The following is a 22,848-nucleotide window of genomic DNA, read 5'->3' as shown; positions in this document are numbered from 1 at the left end:
TGCAGCAACAGACAGATTTGGCGATTTCCGTCCATTTCCGTCGAAACGTATCCTTAGGGCAAATACAGACGGATTACGTCCTAAAAGCGCCGGCCTTGGCCGCTTTAATGATAAAGGTTTTTACCGTGTTCTCGTCCAGCTTCGCGAAATTCTCCGTCTGCGTCACGGCTGTCATGTGGTTCAAGGCGAACTTGAAGCAAAACTCCTCGAGTTCCTGGAAAAATCACATTTTATTTCAATATCTCTCATGTCATTTTATTTAAATATATATTAATATAAAATATAATATATATATATATATTGTGTATATTAATATTTATTTAAATAAATATAAATATATTAATATAGATTTAATATATATATATATATATATATTTATTTATATTTATTTAATATTTATTTAATATATATTTTAAAATTTTAAATATATATATTATATATTAATCCCTAATTTATATGGCAAAAAATTAAGTCTCCTGAGTGCTTGTCATGTTAGATAGTGACGTCAGAAGCGAGCTAAAAATTCTTAGAAGCCATTTTTCAATGAAAAGATGATGTTTCTAATTTCTGGTTTTATCACACTTTTATATGTTCTTTTCCTTTGACAATCAACAATCATAAAATAATTGTACAGTCATTTTACAGCTGTGGATTAATTGTAAAAGAAAAAGGATATCAAAATTATCTTTTTCCAAATGGCATCTATGAATTTTTAGCGCATTTCTCTGACATGGTCACAATTCCAACATGGTCTTCCTCTTAAAATTAATTCTACCTTGGCATTGTACTCGATCGCGACGCTGTACAAATAGGCCGCATTTGATATGGTGATTCCTTGCTTTATCATCTGAATGCAATGTCTCTTGAGATTATTTTCGCAGTACGCGTTAGCCAAATCCAGGAGCTCTGTAATGAAGTGTTTAGCTTTAATCGTAAGGTGATGTGTGAATCCTGGGGCGTGCTTATGGCTCGAACTTACCTAACGCCTTCTCCGCAGGCAAATCGATCATGTCGGTGTACAGGTACTTCAGAAAGGCTTTATACACGACGTAGGAAAATTGATCGTGCTCGATGATACTGTCGGGAAGAGCACGCGATGCGATATAATAAAGCTTGAGAAGTTTCTTTATAGGAGGAACAACGTCGCCGAGTCTCTTTATAAGTCAATGATTACCTCTGATTGTTTTCCGCCCAGTTATGCTGGAACATGGTCCTGAAGTATGGAGAACGGATCTTCAGGATAGCCTTGTGGACGTGAATCGAGTGTCCGTTCACCTGTATTGTCAGATCGCTCGTCGACTGTGGGAGGAAAACAAATTGTTAGAAACAAATAAAATAATATTAGATTAATGCGCCTAAGAAACATTTGTCATGTATTTGTCGATTAAAATATATGAACAAAATATATCTCTACGCAATTTTAAAGAAATTTTCACATCAAAAGGTGCGTGTATATATGTGCTCTCTCATCTGTATCTTTTTCCATCTAGAAAGAAATTTTTCCTCCTTTACGTCAGAATCAGTCACTCTATTTAGAGTAGAATTCAATAAAGAAATGCACGCGTGCAATAAATCTTATATACATAATAACTAGAATTGTTATCATATTACATATCATGTATGTAAACATCAGTGATAAAACTATATATGTATATATGTATTTAATATAACACTATGTATATATATTACTAATGAGAAAAACGATGTTGTCAGCTGTTAGATCTTTCCTTCTCTCTTTCTAAAGTCTCTCGTTACAACTAATTTAATGCTCATCAGTCGTTAAGTTGACGTACGGAATCGTCGAACGCGGATCCCAGACATTCCAATATGCTCGAATCCTCGTTCGCGTGCAAAATCAGTGGTTTATGCATGACACTGGGCGATCCGTAACACGCGAGTGCATCGTGTATGTTCGAGAATGGGGTGGCGGTCGGGGTCGTGATGCTCTGTCCTCGACAGTGACCCCACATGTAGACCCGTCCGCCTAGGCCGACGGCGACGCTTATGTGATTGTAGTGCAGGGCGGCGATATCGGACACCCTTCCCATCTCGTGGCTGACCTGGTCATACAACTATCAATATAAGATTCTTCTAGTTTCCTCTTTTTCTTCCATTTGCTACGATTAACAAACGATGAAGCCTACCAAGACTGGATTGCAGGCGTTTGTCTTGTTACCAATTCCTAATTGACCGTAACTATTCCCACCCCAGACGTAGAGCTTCCCCTCGTCCGTCAGCGCCAACGTGTGCGCGTATCCGCAGACCACTTTGACTGAAATTTCAAGTCAACGTCAAGTGCTTGCGTCTCTTGCTTGAGGAATCAATTAAAGGATGAACGGATAAATCACCTATTACGATGCCTATCAGCGAGCCGACTCGACTAGGAGTCATCTGATTCACGTAATTGCCTATTCCCAGCTGGCCAACACCGTTGTAGCCCCAACCGTACACCTCACCGTTGTCTGTTACCACCATACTGGAGGTTTGACCGCAGGAGATGTGGACGACCTTCTTCCCGGCCAGGTTGGAGTTCACTTGTCGCGGGGCGCCCTGATTCGTACTGATACTGCTACCCACTTGTCCGCAATTATTTTGCCCCCAGGCATACACCTGGATTCAAGTAAAAGTAGTCGTTAGATTTGTGACTACCGTAAATTGTACTTGTCATCGTACTCTGATCACGACTCACCTCCCCGTCTTCGGTGAGAACGATGGAATGATGGCTCCCACACGCAATATCCACAATGCGCTTCATATTCAAACCTGCTCCTAGAGTAGGCATGTTTACTAGAGTGGGTGTGAGGCCTTGATTGCACGTTCCGTTTCCTAATTCGCAGTAGCCATTGTGACCCCAGGAATATACCTTTCCAAAATAATAATTTTACTAATATTGATGTCTCTCACATTCTTTACACATGTATTTAGTTTAATGGCTTTAAAATTCTTGGGAATATTTTATAAAATTGCTGTACATGTTGACAAGCATGTTTTTCTAATAAAATATTTTGTTCATAAAATATATTATATATAAAATAAATATTATATAGTCATATAATTGTATTGCAAATGTGCAAAGTAAATACATGTATATTAATAGTACGCTTTGCTTTTAAACTTGTCTATGTAAAAAGTTTCATTGAATTTATATATATAACTCGCACTGTATTCAACATAAGTATACCTCTCCCTTCTCTGTGAGAGCCAAAACGTGAGGTCCACTGCCATAGGCAAACATCTTTATATCTTTGTCGCACAAGACTTCTATCTTCTTTGGATGCAAAGTGCTGTGAGCATCGCTGGTTCCCAAACAACCAGCAATGTTGTTGCCTAAGCCGTACACCATCTTATCTTTTGTCACAATTAAAGCTTCATTTCCCAAGTTACCTGTTTCGGAAGGTAATAAAACGTCAAATAATAATAACGTCAATGCAGAGGGATGTGTAGGAAAAAGTAACAATTACCATAAACTACCACCATGTGAATTCGAGAGACGAATTCTGGCTCCAGTAAGCTGAAGATTGGCCAGTTTCGAAGATCCAGGGAATTCATATTGCGTGTAAAATTATTTCATAAACAAAATGTCCCTCTCAGTCTCTCTTCTTCAGTATCTCTGATTGTAAAAAAAGATTTTATGATTTTTCATGACTTAATTTATAAGAATTTAACTTAATAAAAATAAAAAAACAGTTTAAAATATAAATAAATATATTTATAATTTAAAAAATATAAAATTTATAAAAACTCTGAGATTGATTTTTCCGTATTATTTAGAAAAAGAAAAAATGTTTTCTAATGGAGGAAAAAAAAATATAATCTTATCGACCTTTGACAGATTTTATTATTCCTGTTACGCGCTCACCGATAACGTTTGACATATTAATTTTATCCCACGTACGTCGCTTTTCATTCTGCTATAATTTATGTGCATCCGTAATTATTTCCCACTTCGCGTCTCTACACAACAATTAATTACATTCATCAATTTTCACAACATATTCATCATTATACGTCCCCAGGTCCGCTTCATCCTTTGTTAGATTTCCGTCTGCTTCGATGACAGCCTCGAATATACACACATGTCAATATATAGATCAACCGCGAATTGATCTTGAAAGCTCGGCGTCAATGAAAACGCGAAAGAATCTAGACGGGAAACCTCCATAAAAACTCCGAACGTTATCGATCGTCCCCCATCGAAATACCGGAGCCAATGAGAAACGTCAAAAAATTCCCTAGGCCGAAAAATCCAGTTTCCCGCCAATCAGAATCCGTCCTCCAACAATTCCACCTTCTCTCTACGTCTCTTCGACAGTTCAGTGGCTCACAAAGAAGAATCGACCCCCTCCACCACCTGGACTGTCACGGCGTCGATCGCCTGAGGTGAATCCGGGTGACAGTTCCAGAAGAAGAGGATTTGTGCGCCCGCGGCCTCCTGGTGGACCGTCAACGAGGACCCTCTCCGAGGCAAGCAGGGAAGAAAGAGAGAGAAAAGAAGAAGATCCCGATACGCGACGACGACGTGTGCACGCATGCACGATGACGGGGTGAGGGAGTGAAGGGGATGAGAGGAGCGGCGACGGCGGCGTCGCGGGTCAACGTGAGCCGCCGCGATAGTGACACCTCTTGACGTTTCTCCGGCGCCCAGCCAATCGGCGATGCCGATCCCCCTCGGCCGCTCACGTCACTCGCCGCGACGGCCCGATCGCCGATCGGCGGCCCCTCGTCATCGCCATCCCCGCGGATGATCCTGATCCTCGGCGGCGGCGAGCGTTCTCGCGTGCGGAGCGGTCTCCCGGATCGTTCCTGAGGGCACCGCACAGGTACTCGACACGTTGCGCTCTTCGGTAACTGTTGGTGTGTGTGTGTGTGCGTGTGTGTGTATGTCAAGATCGTTGTATTAATAACGCTCCTCCGCTTGCTTGCAGAAAATAGATTTTTATAAAAAAATATTCTATGGGTTTTTAGGAAAAAAATGGAAAGTCACTTGTGCAGGGTGATCTGTGACAAAAAACGGGTTCAGAAGGGGATTTTAAGTAAAAAATGACATATGAATGTATAGATCCTATTTCAGTTAGACTGGTGGATCAAGGTTTTGTTAAAAAATGCTGCGATAGGCTTGCAGAGCTGGAAAAGCAAAATATGTTCTATTTATAAATTAACAATTGTACAAACATGATGATTACTCTGTATAATTGACATAATAGTAATTAATCATGATTGTATTAATAACGCTGTCCACTTGGTTGCAGAAAATAGATTTTTGTGACAAAAAACAGGGGTTCAGAAAGGGATTTTAAGTAAAAAATATCATATGAATGTAGATCCCATTTTAGTTAGACTGTGGTGGATCAAGGTTTTGTTAAAAAATGCTGCGATAGGCTTGCAGAGCTGGAAAAGCAAAATATGTTCTATTTATAAATTAACAATTGTACAAACATGATGATTACCCTGTATAATTGACATAATAGTAATTAATCATGATTGTATTAATAACGCTGTCCACTTGGTTGCAGAAAATAGATTTTTGTGACAAAAAACAGGGGTTCAGAAAGGGATTTTAAGTAAAAAATATCATATGAATGTAGATCCCATTTCAGTTAGACTGTGGTGGATCAAGGTTTTGTTAAAAAATGCTGCGATAGGCTTGCAGAGCTGGAAAAGCAAAATATGTTCTATTTATAAATTAACAATTGTACAAACATGATGATTACCCTGTATAATTGACATAATAGTAGTTAATCATGATTGTATTAATAACGCTGTCCACTTGGTTGTGGAAAATAGATTTTTATAAAAAAACATTCTATAGATTTTTAGAAAAAATGGAAAGTCACTTGTACAGGGTAATCTGCGACAAAAATCAGAGAGTTTGAAGGACATTTTAAGTAAAAAATGTCATGAATGTTGATCCCATTTTAGTTAGTTGGACTGTGGTGGATCAAGGTTTTGTTAAAATGCTGCGATAGTAGATTTGAATATCTAGTTATAATTTGAAAAGCAAAATATGTTCTATTTATAAATTAATGAACAATTATTGGAAAATAATGATCTTACATAAAAGTTTTTACTTGTTGATTGTCCTGTATAGTTGGCAATAATAATTAATCATGATGAATAGTATAAATAAGTGATATTATTAATGTATGTGATTTCATTCCGTAGCAGTACGCACATGAGATGGGTAGCAGCGCTTGGTGGCAGTGTGCCGCGTGTCTGAGAACCCAGGAAGAGGACATTTGCGAGCTGCAATTAAACCACTGTAATCTCTATGATGTACCACCCGATGTGTTCATTTATGAAAGAACATTGGAAAAGTTGTATCTCGATGCCAATAGAGTGAGTAACTTCATCGATTAGAAAGCGAATACATTTTAATTACAACTGTATCTAATGTGTGTCTCTTTTTTCGATTTTAGATAAAAGATCTTCCCAGACCGTTGTTCCAGTGCCACGAGTTGAGAGTTCTCTCACTTAGCGATAATGAGATTACTACGTTACCACCCGCCATAGCGTCATTAATCAACTTAGAACACCTGGACCTCAGTAAAAACAGTCAGTACATTTTCATTGACAAGTACATGTAAAACGTTACATTTAAGAAAAACTCAATTTTACACGCTTGTGTTAATCCACATTTTTGTTTAGATTTGACATTAGATCTTTTGCTTAAATTCGATTTTTATTCTGTTGATTTCATGTATATTTTTCTTGCAGGTATAAAGGACTTACCAGACAGTATCAAAGAATGCAAGAGTCTTCGCTCCATAGATATCAGTGTCAACCCCTTCGACCGTTTCCCGGACGCTATAACGCATATCGTTGGTTTGCGCGAGCTCTACTTAAACGACGCGTATATAGAATACCTGCCGGCTAACTTTGGACGACTGTCAGCCTTGAGGACGCTCGAGTTGCGGGAGAACAACATGATGACGTTGCCTAAGAGTATGAGCCGTCTTGTCAACTTGCAGAGGCTCGATATCGGCAACAATGACTTCACAGAGCTGGTGAGACCTGTTGCTCTTCACCTGAAATTCTACTTGTTCGCTCTTTTTTTTTTATATGCAAATGTCTCGAAATCGCTGAATGTTAAAGTAAGCTTGAAAAGAAAAAAATAATTTCATTTTGCTTAAGATTTTTCAATTATGGCTTCCCCAGAGAAAGTTTAACTTGCACAAAATAAAATGACATGAAAACAATGTGAAATACTATCTAAAAATTGTAATGCATATACTGTTTGCGACAGCCTGAGGTCGTCGGGGATCTCATAAATCTGACGGAGCTGTGGATTGACGGCAACGACATCAGGCGTGTCCCGGCGAACGTCGAGCAGCTCTACCGCTTGAATCACTTCGACTGCACGATGAACGCCCTGCACGGCCTCCCGATGGAGGTGCGCGGCTGGCGCGACATCGCGATCATGAATCTGTCGTCGAACGAGATGTACGAGCTGCCCGACACGATGTGCTACCTGCGCACGATCGTCACCCTGAAGATCGACGACAATCAATTGAACGCACTGCCGAACGACATCGGCCAGATGTCGAGCTTAGAGGAGCTTATAATTACTAAGAACTTTCTCGAGTACTTGCCGTCTTCGATAGGCTTGCTGCGCAAGCTGCACTGTCTCAACGCGGACAATAATTATCTGCGCGCGTTGCCGGCCGAGATCGGTAGCTGCACGGCGTTGTCCCTGCTATCCCTGCGTTCGAACAATCTGACTCGAGTGCCGCCCGAGCTCGGCCATCTGTCCTCGTTGAGGGTGCTCAATCTCGTCAACAACTGCATCAAGTTTCTACCGGTCTCCATGCTCAACCTGAGCAATCTGAAGGCGCTGTGGCTGAGCGACAATCAGAGTCAGCCGTTGGTGCCGCTGCAGCAGGAGTTCAACTGCGAGGAGGACATGATGGTGCTGAGCTGCTTCATGCTGCCCCAGAAACCGCGGCAGGATCTGGAGCGTGAGTATCCTGTCGTTTCCGCAGGAGATTGAGATACAAGTTAACATCTTGATTTATAATTAGCATAGATTGTTCACAACATTTCGCTCTTATTGGAAAAATTGATTTAAATATCTTTTCAGTGACTTATAAAAAGATTATTGATTTCCTTTTTTTATATATATGTGTGTCGCTTTACTTGTTAGTGTCTATATTTAAACTAATCAAAATTGCCTCGTTGCCGGCCTCTCTTTACATCATTGCACGCTTTTTTCGTATACATGTATATTTATTTAACGACAAGATGCAATATATTTATGTGCACGCTACTAGTGGAAGAAGAAGAACACGAAGAGCACGAAGACGAGGAATGAAATGGTGAGAGAGATATATCAAGGAATATATATCAAATGTCAAGAGATATCTTGGATTGCGACGAAAATAACCAGCAAAAATTATTGATGATAATTCCCGAATATTAATCCTGTCTTTAATAATGTATTTCATCATTCATAGAAATGGCGCAGACCGCAGGACCGATTTCGAGTTCAATCATCGGAACCGGCAAGAGGATATGTTTCGCTGCTGAGGTAGATTCCGAAGTCCCCAGGCAACTTCATCGAGCACCAACCCCTTACCCCAAGGAGCTACGCAACCTTGCTAGGCACGCTCGTAATCTGCATCATCAGTCCATTCACGATCAAAGAGTGAGTTGCCCATCATTTTTTCATCACGATGCATGACAATATTTCTTCGATGAACATAATCAAGTCTTCGTTTAGCTATAAACATTTATTGTATTATCAGTAATATGATACGTGTAGTAGTCACATCATATAATAAAAACAATTTAAATAGTTGCTAATATTCTAATATTAGAAATTCTTCTATTATTAATATTATTAATATTATATTATATTATTATTATACTATATTATTTATTTATTTATTATTATTATTTTTCTATTATTAATATTCTACTATTGTTCCAACAGAGCACGCCTTCATCTACAACCTCTACCGATCGTAACACGGCGAAGAACTACAACAAGAGCAACAGACCGGTGGAACCCGGAGCGACGGAGCATTCGGTGTCGGAGGAATCGTCTGACGAAGCGAACAAGACGGTGCTGGCGAAAGAGAAGAGTCCGGATATCCGGGAGGCCAAGTACATCCGCAATCCCACGTCCGATTACGTCGCGAAAACGCCAACGGTATCCGACTACGTCAACTCCACGTGGAAACCAGACGAGTACTCCAAGGCGAACACGGCTAAGATAGTCGAGTCCGACAAGTTTATCGAGCCATACAGGACGGCGATGTCGGGCGACGCGACGGACGGCAAGTTCAGCGAGCAACAGACGGCGCGGGTGAACGTCGTCCCAAAACCCTGCGACGTTCCACCAGCTCCGCCGCCGTATCACATCGCGGCAGCCTTCTCCAAGAAGGCCGCTCTCTTCCAGCAATTTAATAATCGTAGGTCATTGTTAGAGCTTACAGATTCTTTATTCTTTTTTACTATATTTTTTTATATGTTTAATATTTATTTTTTTATTTATATATTTTTTATATTTATATTTATATTTTTTATTTATATTTTTCATTTATATTTTTATTTTTCTTAACACTTCTGTCAATGAATAGGTATCCAGAGCAACTTGAAAAAATGATTTTTTTTAATAGAAAATTATTGTAAATAATTTGAATAATTCAAAATGTATTTTTAACTAAGAAATGTAAAATTATAATATTATACAGTTATATAATATATTTAACTGCAGAATATAAAATATATAATATTATATATACAAAATTATTATATATTTTTGACTGTAAAAAATTTTTTGGAAAGCTTGAAGAAATTATTTTTAATTATATAATATTATATAATATAATTATATAATATATATTTAACTGTATAATAATAGTATATATATATTACACAGTTATATATTATTTGTACATAATTATTATATATTTTTAACTGTAGCAAAACTCTAGAAAGAAGTAAGTTTTGTAATACGAATCTGAATTTTTCCAGCGATCGAGGCGGACCCGCATTTGGCCCCACTTTCGTTATCTTTTAACTCGTCGCCAAATTCGCCCGGGGTGTTTCCGGACGTCTCGAAACAGAAGAACTTGGACGCGAACTCGGTGAAGGCCGAGGAATGTGTGGCACCGGCTGATCCGGCGAGCCTCGTCGATTCTAGCTCGACGAACAACGGACGGACGGATCCTCTCGATCGAACTTGCACGCCGAATCTGGATTCCGGCGGCGATTCCGAGCAGAACGACCGCGCCTTGAAACCGAGCAAGATCCCGGTTCTCAAGAGCAAGCACGCGGAAAATTCGAGTAACGAGGCGAACTCGATCAAGGCTCTCCCGGAGGAACACGACGGGACGAATAGGACCTTGAATACGGTTTACTCTAGCATACCCACGTCGCCGATCACGGGGAAGAAATATCGGAGCCCCTTATCAGTGCTCGATCGCTCGAGGAAGCTGCAGAACGGGAACGTCGCCAACCACAATTCGTGCGACAACGTCAACTCGTCGGCCGAGTTGACGTCGAACGTTGTCAGTCCCGTTCAAACGAGCAGAAGCGTCGCCGACGAATCCGGCGTCGCGTCTCCCGCTAAGAGCGACTCCTCGGGCCGAGAGACGCCGAGCAATACGGGTAGTAAATCTCAGGGCGACGCGAGCAACGTCGAGATCTTTAAGGAACACGAGAGTTCTGCGTCGAGTGAGACGTCCGGGTCGGAGAGGAAGCCCAAGTTCAATTGGATGTTTGGTCTTCACAAAAACGCGAATGTGGTATGTACTCTGGGATTAGTTTTCTCTGTTAAGAATTATTTTTCCAACTTTCAATCATTTTTTTACAAATAAAAATCTATAATCATTAGCTATATATTCTATATTTTTTATATAATATAGTCTATTTTTTATATATTGTATAATTAAAATATGTAATAAATTTTATATATGTATGTATTATAATTATATTTTAATTATATTTTTTTACAGTTTATGTATGTATGTAATTATGTTTTATTCTGCAGTTAAAATATATTTTAAATTATTATATAATAATAATTAAATATAATAATAATATAATAATATTATATAATTAAAAATAAGCTTCAAGCTTTCCAAAAAATTTTTTACAGTCAAAAATATAATAATTTTGTATATATAATATTATATATTTTATATTCTGCAATTAAATATATAATAATTTTGAAAATTTCTCGGCAGCTGCCTGTTCAAGTAAGGAAAAATCCAGGTCTCGGCTTCAGCATAGCTGGTGGGATAGCGGGTGCAGAGACAGTAAGTAGAGCATACGTATGAATTAATAAATATGTATTTCAACGTCGAATTTGATATTCGTTTTTCGTGTTGAAAGATCGATCTTCCAACATATCCTTTTTGCAGGGAATAATCGTGACGAAGGTGAATCCCGACGGGCCAGCTCAGGGTACTCTTCGACCAGGAGACAAGATTCTGGAGGTAGACGGTATCGATTTCACCAAATCCGATCACAATAACGCCGTCGCCGTTCTGCGTGCCACCGGTGCTGTTGTTTCTATGATGATAAGTCGCCATCAATGATTGTAAGTTATTCGAGGCAAAAAAGCAAAAAGAAAAACAAAAAGGGGAAACTTTTTCTAATTCTTTTAGATGACATACGATCGCTTTACATACTTCAGACTGAATACATTTTATAATAGCTCTAACATATATATATATACATATATTTAAATATATTCTTTAATAAAAAAATCTGTAAATCACGCGATATATATATATATATATATATATATACACACACACACATGAACGCGTCACGTTTGTGAGAAAACGATAGAGATATACAGAGCTATGTTAATCGATTCAATCGCAAATGTCGGAATTTTTCGTATAAAAAATATTTCAGGTGCAAATTGAGAGAGTAAAGAAGCTTTACTATCTATATCATATGCTTCTTTACAAGCGATTTTTTTTTTATTAAATTAAGATTATCCTTAATCTTTTCGAGGGGACCATATCTCTTTCATGTTATAGTTTTACGAAAGAGTTAAAATGATAACATTTTTTGTACCAAAAAATTATCTTGTCTCAATCAGAAATATTTCTCTTCAAGTCTTACAATTTTTCCTATGTAGATTCCGAGACGATTTTTCAATATATTATTATATAATATATTCAATATATTATATAATATATAAATTTTTGTATTTCGATATTTGTGTGGATCGATTAAAGCAGGACACTCTGTATATATATTTGCGTCGAAAAAGATTGTAAACGAGTTAAGATACTGCTGTCGATCGTTTGAACGCAGGACGTGAAAGGTGTGTGTGATGATGATGATGAGCCGCGAGAATACATAATATTATATATAGAGTATGTTATTTTTCAACACTCTGTGTTTGTGCGGGCGGATTAAACGAGCAATCTATCCCGAGTTATCATAGCTCCTCCTCGACTAGAACAATAACGTCTTTCCCGAAATTTCTAGCTCCGCGCGTCTGCGGGCGATGATGTTGATTAGATTAGTTGATTTATATCTATATCTGTGCGTTTCTCTCTTCGACGAGAGTGAGCCGACAATGTGCCAGAAAACAAAGTACTATTTATTATCCATATACATAACATATTAATTATATTGAGAAAAAAGTATATATTATATATATATATACATATATATATATATATATATGCATATATTATATATATATACATATATATAAACAAATTTATATCTGTAGAACAGGAAAGCTAGACGAGGTTCCCACAGATTTCAGCGCTGTAAATAGATATCTTCCAATTATCCCCGTGTCAAAGTGTTCACAGACTGTTTCGCCGAAAAATTCACTTCTTCGCGCGATTTGAAGTTGATTTTCATCTTTGTTTAAGAAAATCGACCGAAAACGTGCGAAGCGAATTAATTAAACACTTGTTACGTCTTTCGTTTCTCGTTATTGACTGAAAAAAAAAATGTTCTTCAAGGAAGAAAGTCGACTTTGAATTCCCTGAAGGAATCTACGACGAGGCTTCCGTTATAATCGTTTCTAATCGTGATCCGAATGTGATAGCGATCTTTATCAGTTGTTGAGACTATAATAGTTGTTATTGCGTTACGGCAAAGCTATAAATTTTATGGATTCGATCGATGTTGTAGAGACGAGAGAATAGTTCTGATAAAGCGTTCACGCGAAATAGTGATGTTATAATGAAAAATCGAATTTAATTCGATTTTTATTCCACTTGCGAGGGACAAATATAGCTACTCGAGTCGAACTGCTTCCATATAATTGGACACACATTCGGGATTATTATTAATAATAAAAGGACGCTTCTCTCTGTCTGTGGGATCCTTGTCGCGACCTGTCTGGTAGGAGAGAAAAAAATATTCTTCTATGTGCCGTACTTATATTATATATCGATAATTAGTATTTATACTCAGTGTCAGTGTCTCTCAGAATCTCTTTCTTCCTCCCTTCTTCTCTCTATCTCTCTTGCACTTAGCCCCTATCAGAAATTCACCTTTTCAAGCGATCGAAAAACGATGATGTTTAGATCCTTCAACACTGGCGCATATTTTTATAACAAAAATTGAAGGGCGCATCCGATATTGCATCAAATACGTATTAAAGATGATATAAAGAATGTTTCGTTTATATCTTCATGCATTTACACATCGGTATACGAGATGTTATTTATTACACTAATTGAAGATAATAAAAAATATAAATAATTAGGTTAAATATTCGACGACATTATAACGTTTATAAATTTTATAAAATATATATAATATATAAAGGCGCAAATTTTTCATTATTTTATATACGTATACAAGTATATAAATTTAAGAGAAAAAAAGAGCGCGCCAGTGCTTAAGGATAAAAGGCTACACGCGAGGCTGATGTGGCTGATATATATCTAGCATTATTTTGATTTCATATCATTGTTAGATTATATATACATATATATATATATCTTCAAGAGACCAAAACACGCACGAAGGGTCTTTCGAAACGCGATTATTTCGGCTACTGCTCGCGTTTTTATTCCCTTGTTTTCGAAGGAATCGTAGACAACCGTGACAGCTGATAATAAATAATCGCACGAGCGTGATACGGTAGATCGATATAAATTTTTTGCACGAAAAAAGAATGAGAAGAACGTGAAGGATTGAAAATTGATAGCACAAATAAAATCGTTATTCGGTTACACAAATATATATGTTGCGTTTATATATGTATATATATTATATATATATTGTGCGCATTGTTACAATTCAAATCGGTGTGAATGCAAAGCTATGTAAGGTCTGCTGGACATTTCACATCTTTATTTCTTCGAAAAATCCGGAATCGACACATTTCGCCGCAAACACGATTCCACAATTCACTTTATTTTATATCTTATCAATATAATTCATTTTTTCTCATTAATAATTTTATATAAATTATATATAATTAATGCTGAGCTGTATTATATATATATATATATATATATATATATATATATATATATATACATATATATATATTTAATATATTTATATATATTATTTATATATATTTAATATTCATTAATTAAATATTATAATTATATAAATAAATATATCGTTACAATTAGAAATGATAATAAAAAAATATCGCTTCGCGTTTGCCAAAGAAATGTCATTCGAGAATCTCGAGGATTAAAGTCCTCCCATTCGAAGGGAAAAAATGTGGAAGGTCCGGAGCCGAGCGCGTTAGATTAATTACTTGTTGTTTATTAAGTTAGTGTCTGTATTTGTATCTTCGTTCTCTTCGTCGATGTTATGTACAATGTATAAGATAATTTACGGTAAGTTTACGGTCGGAAGGAAGGAAGGAAAGCCGCCTTGTTCGAATTTGAGAAAGAAGAATTGTCAGTAGAATTATTCGTACCTAGTCAGACCCAGATAACGAATGTGTTAGTACTTTCCTTTTTCGTCGACTTGATTTTGTCGACCAAGATTTGTGTTTCTTGCATTTAATATTAACGTCGCGACGTGAATCTGGACTTCCAATCGCAGATTTTACCGCTGAAAGTGTTTTTCTTTTTATATTCTCATTTTTCTCTCGTTTATAAATATTCTCCTCATCTTGCCGCTGCATTTGATTCGATGCGTCAGGAAATATATTTAGAGATGGAATAGTTGGTCTCCATTCGCTTCTTCAAATTTATCTCGACTCCCAAGAGCCGCAGATTGACTGTTTCAATTGATTAATGTCGTCAAAGAGTTGAAAACGCGCGAAAAGGGAACGAGATTAATACTATATATTATATATATATGTATTCGCGTTGACGGAGAAGTTTCCACTTTCATGGACCACGAGCACACATATTGTACTCTTTTCTACTACTCTAAACTAAACAGACTGACTACCTTTTGGATACCTATTACATACGTGTTTATTACGACGTGTCTTCGAAGAGGAGGACCTTTTCGAATTTATCTCTTTTTTGTTAATTGAAATGTCAGTTGTAGACTTGAAAAAAAAATCGAATAGCGATTCGAACCCGCCTCCTCTTCGAGCACGCTCGTTATCGTTATCGGAGTGATTGCGAATCAAGATTTTTGCGCGAGTGAATGAAATTCCAAGTTGTACCCATGAGTGTATATACTGATAAGCGATTAATCGTGTGTGCGAAAGCAATCAAGTGGTTGTACCTTTTGCTTGCGATACGTTGATGTCCGTTCACTTTCGTTTCACTTTCGCATCCGTTCATTTCCGCGTCTTGGAATTATTGTTTATCTCTTGAGAATTCAATGCGATGTTAATTATAATTATAATAGACTGAACTGTCTGATTCGCGTTAAAATGCACGGTGTGCCTCGCTTTTGTTATTCGGCTACGCCGTCACCTGGTCGCAAGACACTACCGTGTATTTTGGTATTACGTTCTTTCGAAAAATTTCTTTTCACGTTGAACTGGAGAACGATTTGTCGCTCTCTCTATCTCTATCGCGGTACAACCACTTCGTTAGCGTTCAATTATGGTTGTCATATATTGAATAATTTATAGTTTGTAACGGATCGATGTACAAAGAAAAATTAATCGCGTTCTCCAGCGGACGTCGTCTTCTGATATACAATTACTATATGCATTTTGAATATGTTAGTGGAAGATGTCTGATCTTTAACGAGAAGTCCTAGTTGGTTGTGCAGCAATAAATAAATTAATATTTACGTACAAAGTGATTCAAAACCGCGATTCGTCCCTACTTCGCGCAGGAAGAGATTACACTCGTCTCTCCGACATTAATCATTTCGTGCCAAAAGCGAGAACGAGAACTCCTCCTCCTTCTTTATCGGATCGTTGCATATGCAATGTCGCATCCCGACGTAAAAGCCTCAGTTTCACGATATTCCTTAAGTCTCTCTTCCGATCGAATACCTAAGTATCGCGTCCGAGATACTTTTACAAAAGTGCGCTCGATTCTCCTCAGGTAGAACTCGTAAAACTCGTAATGACATCACGATAACGTCACTTCAAAAGTCTTTTTAGAAACAAAATTTTATATACAATTATTTATTTGTTCTATTGTTCACACATATTCTAACAATATTCAAGCGAATCTTTAAATCATTTTTGTCTAGATAACTTTTAAGTGATGAATAAAATCATAATGACATATGAGTTTTATATTCTACCTGAGTCTCTCGAGTAAATTTGTGTAGAGCGAAAAAAAGTCTTGCAATTATTTTGCGATCTTGAAATAACTCGGTGGAGGAGAATTTCGCCCGGTGTTAAAAAAAAAGAAGGAAATTATACATCTATAAATTTGTGAAAAAAAAATGTTTCTTTTTTATTTTCAGCCGTATTTTCCTTCTAAACATCCTGTCGTGAAAGAAATGGTTGTAAGAATACTCCGCCGAATTTCCAAGCACATCCAAGACTCCAAGAATAAATCCTCCCTCGTCCTCCTCGTCACGAGCCGATCAGCAGATGCATCGGATTTTCCACGTAGTGCTTCCACAAGTTGGAGAACCTCGCCACGGTGACGCCGTCGAGGACGCGATGATCCGCGGCCCAGCTGATCGACATGACGTAAGCCGGAATGACGTTTCCCGCGTCGTTGAATCGCGGGACCTTCTGCGCTCTTCCGAAAGCACCGATTATTACCTGGGGCGGCAGGATCACTGGTTTCGTGTACGTTCCACCGACCTGGAATCGATGAGATTTATTATTGTAATAACAGAATCGCGAATTACCAGGATTTATATATTATTTCTGTTATTTTTATATATTATGCATTATTTTTATCATTTTTCTATATTATATATATATATATTATTTATTATACATATATATTATTTTTGTTATTTTTAACGGCGTCAAAATTCGGATTCCCTCGGGATTGCAATTGAGAATATGATTTTTGTATAAATTTTAATGAAGCCCCTTTGGCTCCCGCGAGTTAATTAAATTCCAATTTTGGCACCGTCGAAAATCATAGATTGATGGGCGAAATTCAGTTATGTCTCATTCAGTTTGACCCTTCTGACAATGAAGAGGTATCCAAAACGTTAAAAATGTCTTTGGATTTTTTTCCAAAATAAAATACAAAGGGCCTTTGTATATAAATTTTTGTGTTCACCTTATATAATGAAAAAAAAAATATATATATATACGTATAATAATTTATAAATAGATGTTACAAATAATAGTAGATTAGAATAATTTATAGATAATGTTACGCAAAAAATTGTCGCGGTTCAATCTGTGAAAAACATTTGATTGATAACCAGGAACCTGTACATGGAAAAACGAAAGATTCCACATTGACAGAAGGATTCATCAGTCATTATCTGAGCTTACCACGCCTATGTTCGACAACGAGAACGTCGTGTCTGTCAAATCACCGAGGGGAATCGCCGACTTCCTGCCGAGTTCCTGGAGCCTGTTGAGCTCCCGCGCGATTGCGAGGATGCTGAGATTCTGCACGTTCTTGATGTTGGGCACCACCAGGCCCTCCGGGGTGTCCATGGCGATGCCGATGTTGTGGCTGTCCAGGATTCGCAGCGTCTGCTCCTCCTCGTTCAGCCAAGCGTTCAGCTCGGGACAGCGCTCCAACGCTCGCGAGGCAGCCTTCACGAAGAAGGGCATCAGGCTTAGGGAGACACCCTCGTCCTTCAACGAGTCCTTCACCTCGTTTCGATATTGTATCACCCGATCCACTTGGCACTCGTCGCTGTAGACGAAGTGCGGTATACTCTGCAAGAAGTTCATGAAGTAGTAAGTTCCTCTTTTTAAGAGAAGTGAAGGAAGCTTAGTTTATTAATTAAATAAAAATAAAAATATTGTAGATGAAATTTGGAGATATTGTAGAAATATTCAGATTATATGTAGAATTGATAGGAATATTTAAACAAAAATAAGATAAGATTATTTTATACATGTTAAGTGTAATATATATATATATAAAATATATATAAAATATATTGAAATTAACAAAATTTGTGTGCTTTTAGTATCTCGATGGGGGATCCCTTACCAGGGATCTAGTCATAGTCTTCCACATGTGTTTCGAGTATCCCTTCAAGCCGACGATCCTCCCCATCACATTCGGAGAAACTTCCGCTTGGACTTCCGCAGTCGCGGAAATCTTCCGCAGATGAGCCAGCACGTCTTCCTTGAGCACTCTACCATCTTTGCCGGTCGCCGTTACGTCCTTCAGCCTCACGTTGTTCTCCATGGCGATTCTCCTCACTGCTGGGGTCACCAATATCTTCCCTGCGAGATTGTCCTGCAATTCTGACTCTTCTTCATTCTTCTTCTTCTTCTTGTTGGAACCGTCAATCACCTGGTCCCGGTCACCTTGAATTTTCTCCGAACTTTTCGCGACGTCCTTCGAGTCGTCCTCTATCTCGATGTCCAGCAACGCCGCCCCGACCATGGCGACGTCGTCCACGTTGTAGTGCAACACCTTGACGAGGCCGTCGTAGGGACTTGTGATCTCCACCGACGCCTTGTCGCTTTGCACCTCGCAGATCTTGTCGAACTGGCTCACCTGGTCACCCGGCTTCACGAACCTGAAATAATTCCGCTTGCTATATTAAATAACATCTTTGTGCAGGATTTGCCCAATTTAGAAGGATTAACTTAATTATTAAAAGTTAGATAAATTATTGTACTTTGGTTGTTAATTTAATATTAATTTTTTATTGATATTATTTATTATTAAAAAAATTATTATTTACTTAAAAAATTGTATTTGCTTTTATAAACTTTTTTTTCTAATAACATTAAATTCCACAGTGTATGCGCGTCGCCATCCGAACAAATGCCGAGAGGAACAAAGGAGCGGGATGCTGTCGGAGCGTACCATTCTTTCACCGTGACGTCCCGAATCCCTTCGCCGATGTCTGACAGTTGAAAGGGTACCACTTTGCCGGGACGGAGCATGCTGGTGGACAAGAAGCGACATATCGAACCGCGCGATCTCTCAGCCTGCGCAGACAGAAAAGTTTCGTCGAGTTGCTTTGCGAGTACAATGATAACAACAATTTTATTGAGCGATGGGCGACGACGCTACGCGTAAGATACGCGTATATGACATTTAGCAATGTATTTAAAAGGAAGTCCATAGAATTTTGCGGAATTGTGGCAAATGTGGGTAACTTGAATCGGGAGTTGCGCGATAAGGTGAAAAGTATTAAAGTAAAATAATATATGAAACAATGAAAAATATAACATACAAATATCCGCATAAATTATTATAAACAATTGATAATTTCATTTTAATTTTTAAACTAGACAAGCGTACGTCATTTTGACGTTTAATGATATCATAGTTTGCTATTTGGGTATTATATATATTATTATATATACTCAATTAATTGAGATCTAATAATTGTTATTTTAAGTTTATAAATTATCCTGAATTATATGTTGATTTTTTATATCGATTTTGATTGATTTGAAAATATAAGGGATGACGTATATTACTCGTAGCAATGTATTATGTTTACTGCGCTCTTTTCTTATAAATAATTTGGAATCGGTTATCTTCTCACTCGGCGAACACAAGTTAAATTAAATATATTTAATTAGAGAGAAAATATTTGCTTTTCCAACGTATCAAATTAATTTCTTTGTACAAAATGAAATAAATTGGGCGAAACATCTATACACGTGGATAAAAAAATAATGTAACGAAGAGCAAAATTTTCTATTTTCGCGATTCAATCAACAGATACATTCCACTGTTTATTTCACGATCACTGTTATTTACTTGACGATCGCATACGGGCGACCACACGCGATCGACTCGTTGTATTTAGAGGTCACTGATTGCGTTGGCCCAGTGCCAGAGTTCAATCCGACTCGCGGCTTGTTGACGCGCGCGCGACTATGGCACGTGGCACTCATTGCTTTTTGTGCAACTGCACAAGTTTTGCCGAACGTTCTCTCGCGCGTTTATTTACCTACATGTAAGAGCTTTTTTCGTCTTTATTGTAACCGGCAAACTTACCAGTCGCGCGGCCGTCAGCAAGCGCCAGGGGAGAGCCATCAGCTGATTCCTTCAGCTGTCAAATTAGCTGTCAAATCCGTTCGAGGAGGAGACGCGCGACAGCTCCCACGGGTTTATATATAATCGTGACTATCAAATATGTGCGTTATCACTCGCGCATGTTTATTCACGAGAAGTTATGCAATCGTCGAGTTCGTCTCACTTACGCATTTCGAGCACGCATTGTGAAAATAAGTGTGTAAAGTTATTTTGAGAGAACTTTATCGGGTATCTAAACTGGGTCTACTTTTTATAATAAATTTGTATAAATTTTTATAGTACACTTATTACAGAAAGTACAAAGTTTATAATTTTTGAAACGATATTTTGTTTCTGAATAATTTCGAACTAAATTTCTGTGAGAGATTGTAATGTGAACGCGTCGATGGAAACGTTAGAACTAATTTTCGGGATAAGATAATGGAAGATATCGATTCCAGATCCCCCTGGCGTTCTAAAGAAGGAAAATGCAGGAGAAAAGGAAATCGTTCATAGGCGTCGAGATGCAGAAATTTCTATTTTATATTCACCTCTTAACATTTTTTTGTTAGATAAATATATATATTTTAAAAACTCTGTAACTCTATATAGATTTTATATACTTGATTTTTATATCATCTACTCTGAAATTGTTATTGTTATTCACTAGATCGATTTTTTTATACGATAAGGGAATACAGTGACGAATTTTTTTTCGCATGCAGGACACAGGAAATTGAATTTCGTGGAATTATCATGTCGGAATTTCGAATCCTCTTTTTCCGGAAATGATGGATAGCAGGTGGAAATATAGATACACGCTCTCGATACGCCATTCAATAATTGTTTTATTTTCCAAGTTCGATTTTCCGTTTCTCCCTCTCTCTCTCTCTCTCTCTCTCTCTCTCTCTCTCTCTCTCTCTCTCTCTCTCTCTCTCTCTCTCTCTCTCTCTCTCTCTTTTCTTTCTCTCTCGCACCACGCGCGCTCGTTACAATAGAAAAGATATCATTTTTTTTGTACGTCGCTTTGGCTTCAGCGACCGCGGGAGTCGAGCGATTTGATCGTCGATAATACAATAATAACGCTCCTCTTGCAATTACTCGCAAAATTGATCAAACGTTTAACACAAAATTCTGTAGAGAATTTTTTATAATTTAATAACAAGAAGGCTGACAAAAGAGATGCAGATACATGCGACACTATTATTTTTTTATCTTATGTATACCAGAGATTATAAATGATATATACATACATATACATATATATATATTTTTTTAAATGTCTATACGTTTATAGATAATTGATTGAAATTTTCTCCGAGACGTTTGATCAGTTTCGCGAGTCGAGATTATTACAATAACAAGTACGAAAAGGGAGGTTGAGAAACAACCAGGTGGGAACAATGTATTCTCGATTAATACACTCGATACTGGAGGGTTTACTCCGATAATTGCGCTCGCTTTAAGTACATTTATTTATTGTCCGCTGTGTATACGATATATCTTGTCAAAAAGCTCTTTCTCTCTCTCTCTCTCTCTCACTCTCTCTTTTTCTCAGAGGACGTTAAACATCCTCCCACGGAGATAACTAAAGAAATAAATAAGACGAACAAATATATATATATAAGTCAAATCGATGCGAAAACTCACACTTACATATACATATACATATATCTCGCGCAATTCAAAATCATACATTAGTGAGGTGCTCGACTAGAATTAGTGGATCACTCGGTATATATCAACTTGATAATCGATAAATGCACGTACATGTGTGGCTCTGTGTGTATGTGTATATGTCCCCTATGTGTATATGCGTTATAATTTATTACACAATAACAGTAACAATAACGACAATATGCGATCACGTGGTAACGATCAGTATATAATCTCGATACTTTTCTCTCTCTTTCCTCCTTTGATTGACAATAGACAATAGACAATGTTGCGAACGATATAACGATGATAATCGCGAGACGCTCAGCGTCCCCGTCATATATTTTGTCGATTTTCAAATTTTAATTCAATTATTATTCTCCTTTAATAAAGAAATTAAAGTTTAAAAATCGACGGGGCCCAAGTAGCAAGTGTACGTCGTTAGGCGTCGAATGACGTCATTAGACATCGAATGACGTCAATTTGCTACTCGGGGGGTCGAAGAATATACAATATATAATATTCCTTATCAATCTTATATAATCTTTCCGCCTTCAACTTCATATGTGTATATACGTCTACAATTGTGCCACTTGCTCATTATTAGTTCTGCTGGTGGTGCTGGACGTTAACGAGATCTCGGTGACCCCCACGGATGTCCTCACCGTCGCGGTTAGGGCGCTTTGCAGGGGCACATTCTCGCTCGCCGACTCGCAGCCTGTGT

General features: G+C 37.6%; 4 protein-coding genes across 21 annotated transcripts in view; 1 reads left to right on the top strand and 3 right to left on the bottom strand.

Moving 5' to 3' along the window:
- LOC114938909 (RCC1 and BTB domain-containing protein 1-like) lies at positions 1-4,552 on the bottom strand. Of its 6 annotated transcripts, none has more exons than XM_085480520.1 (11): positions 3,824-4,552; positions 3,462-3,610; positions 3,182-3,384; positions 2,690-2,863; positions 2,349-2,610; positions 2,145-2,272; positions 1,794-2,072; positions 1,175-1,299; positions 980-1,077; positions 776-924; positions 1-214 (listed from the first exon to the last, which is right to left on the bottom strand). In XM_085480520.1, the coding sequence occupies exons 2-11, from the start codon at positions 3,547-3,549 to the stop codon at positions 74-76; spliced, it is 1,647 nt and encodes a 548-aa protein (XP_085336646.1). In that variant the 5' UTR covers positions 3,550-3,610; positions 3,824-4,552; the 3' UTR covers positions 1-73. The 6 variants fall into 6 exon arrangements, with proteins under 6 accessions (XP_085336646.1, XP_085336644.1, XP_085336645.1 ...); XM_085480518.1 differs by having other exon boundaries at positions 3,860-4,552; XM_085480519.1 differs by having other exon boundaries at positions 3,896-4,552.
- Lap1 (leucine rich repeat containing protein 7 lap1) lies at positions 3,843-21,303 on the top strand. Of its 4 annotated transcripts, XR_003821144.2 has the most exons (14): positions 3,844-4,820; positions 6,163-6,336; positions 6,417-6,552; positions 6,715-7,004; positions 7,244-7,955; positions 8,451-8,641; positions 8,930-9,410; positions 9,976-10,748; positions 11,190-11,261; positions 11,367-11,545; positions 16,792-17,125; positions 17,725-18,211; positions 18,448-19,091; positions 19,235-21,303. XR_003821144.2 is itself a non-coding variant. In XM_029313043.2 (10 exons), exons 2-10 carry the CDS (start codon positions 6,178-6,180, stop codon positions 11,371-11,373), a joined length of 2,850 nt encoding a protein of 949 aa, XP_029168876.1. In that variant the 5' UTR covers positions 3,843-4,820; positions 6,163-6,177; the 3' UTR covers positions 11,374-11,433. The 4 variants fall into 4 exon arrangements, 3 of the variants coding, with proteins under 3 accessions (XP_029168876.1, XP_029168874.1, XP_085336634.1); XM_029313043.2 differs by lacking the exons at positions 16,792-17,125; positions 17,725-18,211; positions 18,448-19,091; positions 19,235-21,303 and having other exon boundaries at positions 3,843-4,820; positions 11,338-11,433; XM_029313041.2 differs by lacking the exons at positions 16,792-17,125; positions 17,725-18,211; positions 18,448-19,091; positions 19,235-21,303 and having other exon boundaries at positions 6,166-6,336; positions 11,367-16,161.
- Dbct (Dihydrolipoamide branched chain transacylase E2) lies at positions 16,757-20,950 on the bottom strand. 2 transcript variants are annotated; one of them, XM_029313047.2, is made up of 5 exons: positions 20,451-20,950; positions 19,302-19,426; positions 18,471-19,008; positions 17,795-18,190; positions 16,757-17,140 (listed from the first exon to the last, which is right to left on the bottom strand). In XM_029313047.2, the coding sequence occupies exons 1-5, from the start codon at positions 20,487-20,489 to the stop codon at positions 16,904-16,906; spliced, it is 1,335 nt and encodes a 444-aa protein (XP_029168880.1). In that variant the 5' UTR covers positions 20,490-20,950; the 3' UTR covers positions 16,757-16,903. The 2 variants fall into 2 exon arrangements, with proteins under 2 accessions (XP_029168880.1, XP_029168881.1); XM_029313048.2 differs by lacking the exon at positions 20,451-20,950 and adding an exon at positions 19,948-20,276.
- The window catches only part of mGluR (metabotropic Glutamate Receptor), a 33,670-nt gene continuing 32,118 nt past the window's right edge, over positions 21,297-22,848 (bottom strand). For all 9 annotated transcript variants that reach the window (XM_085480511.1, XM_085480512.1, XM_085480510.1 and 6 more), the window contains one exon: positions 21,297-22,848. In XM_085480511.1, coding sequence (XP_085336637.1) covers positions 22,703-22,848 — 146 coding nt within the window. In that variant the 3' untranslated portion in view covers positions 21,297-22,702.

Source organism: Nylanderia fulva, unplaced genomic scaffold, assembly GCF_048542155.1.
Source record: "Nylanderia fulva isolate GAGA-0341 unplaced genomic scaffold, ASM4854215v1 Scaffold15, whole genome shotgun sequence".
NCBI classification, from domain to species: domain Eukaryota; kingdom Metazoa; phylum Arthropoda; class Insecta; order Hymenoptera; family Formicidae; genus Nylanderia; species Nylanderia fulva.
This window is presented reverse-complemented; position numbering and strand designations above follow the sequence as displayed.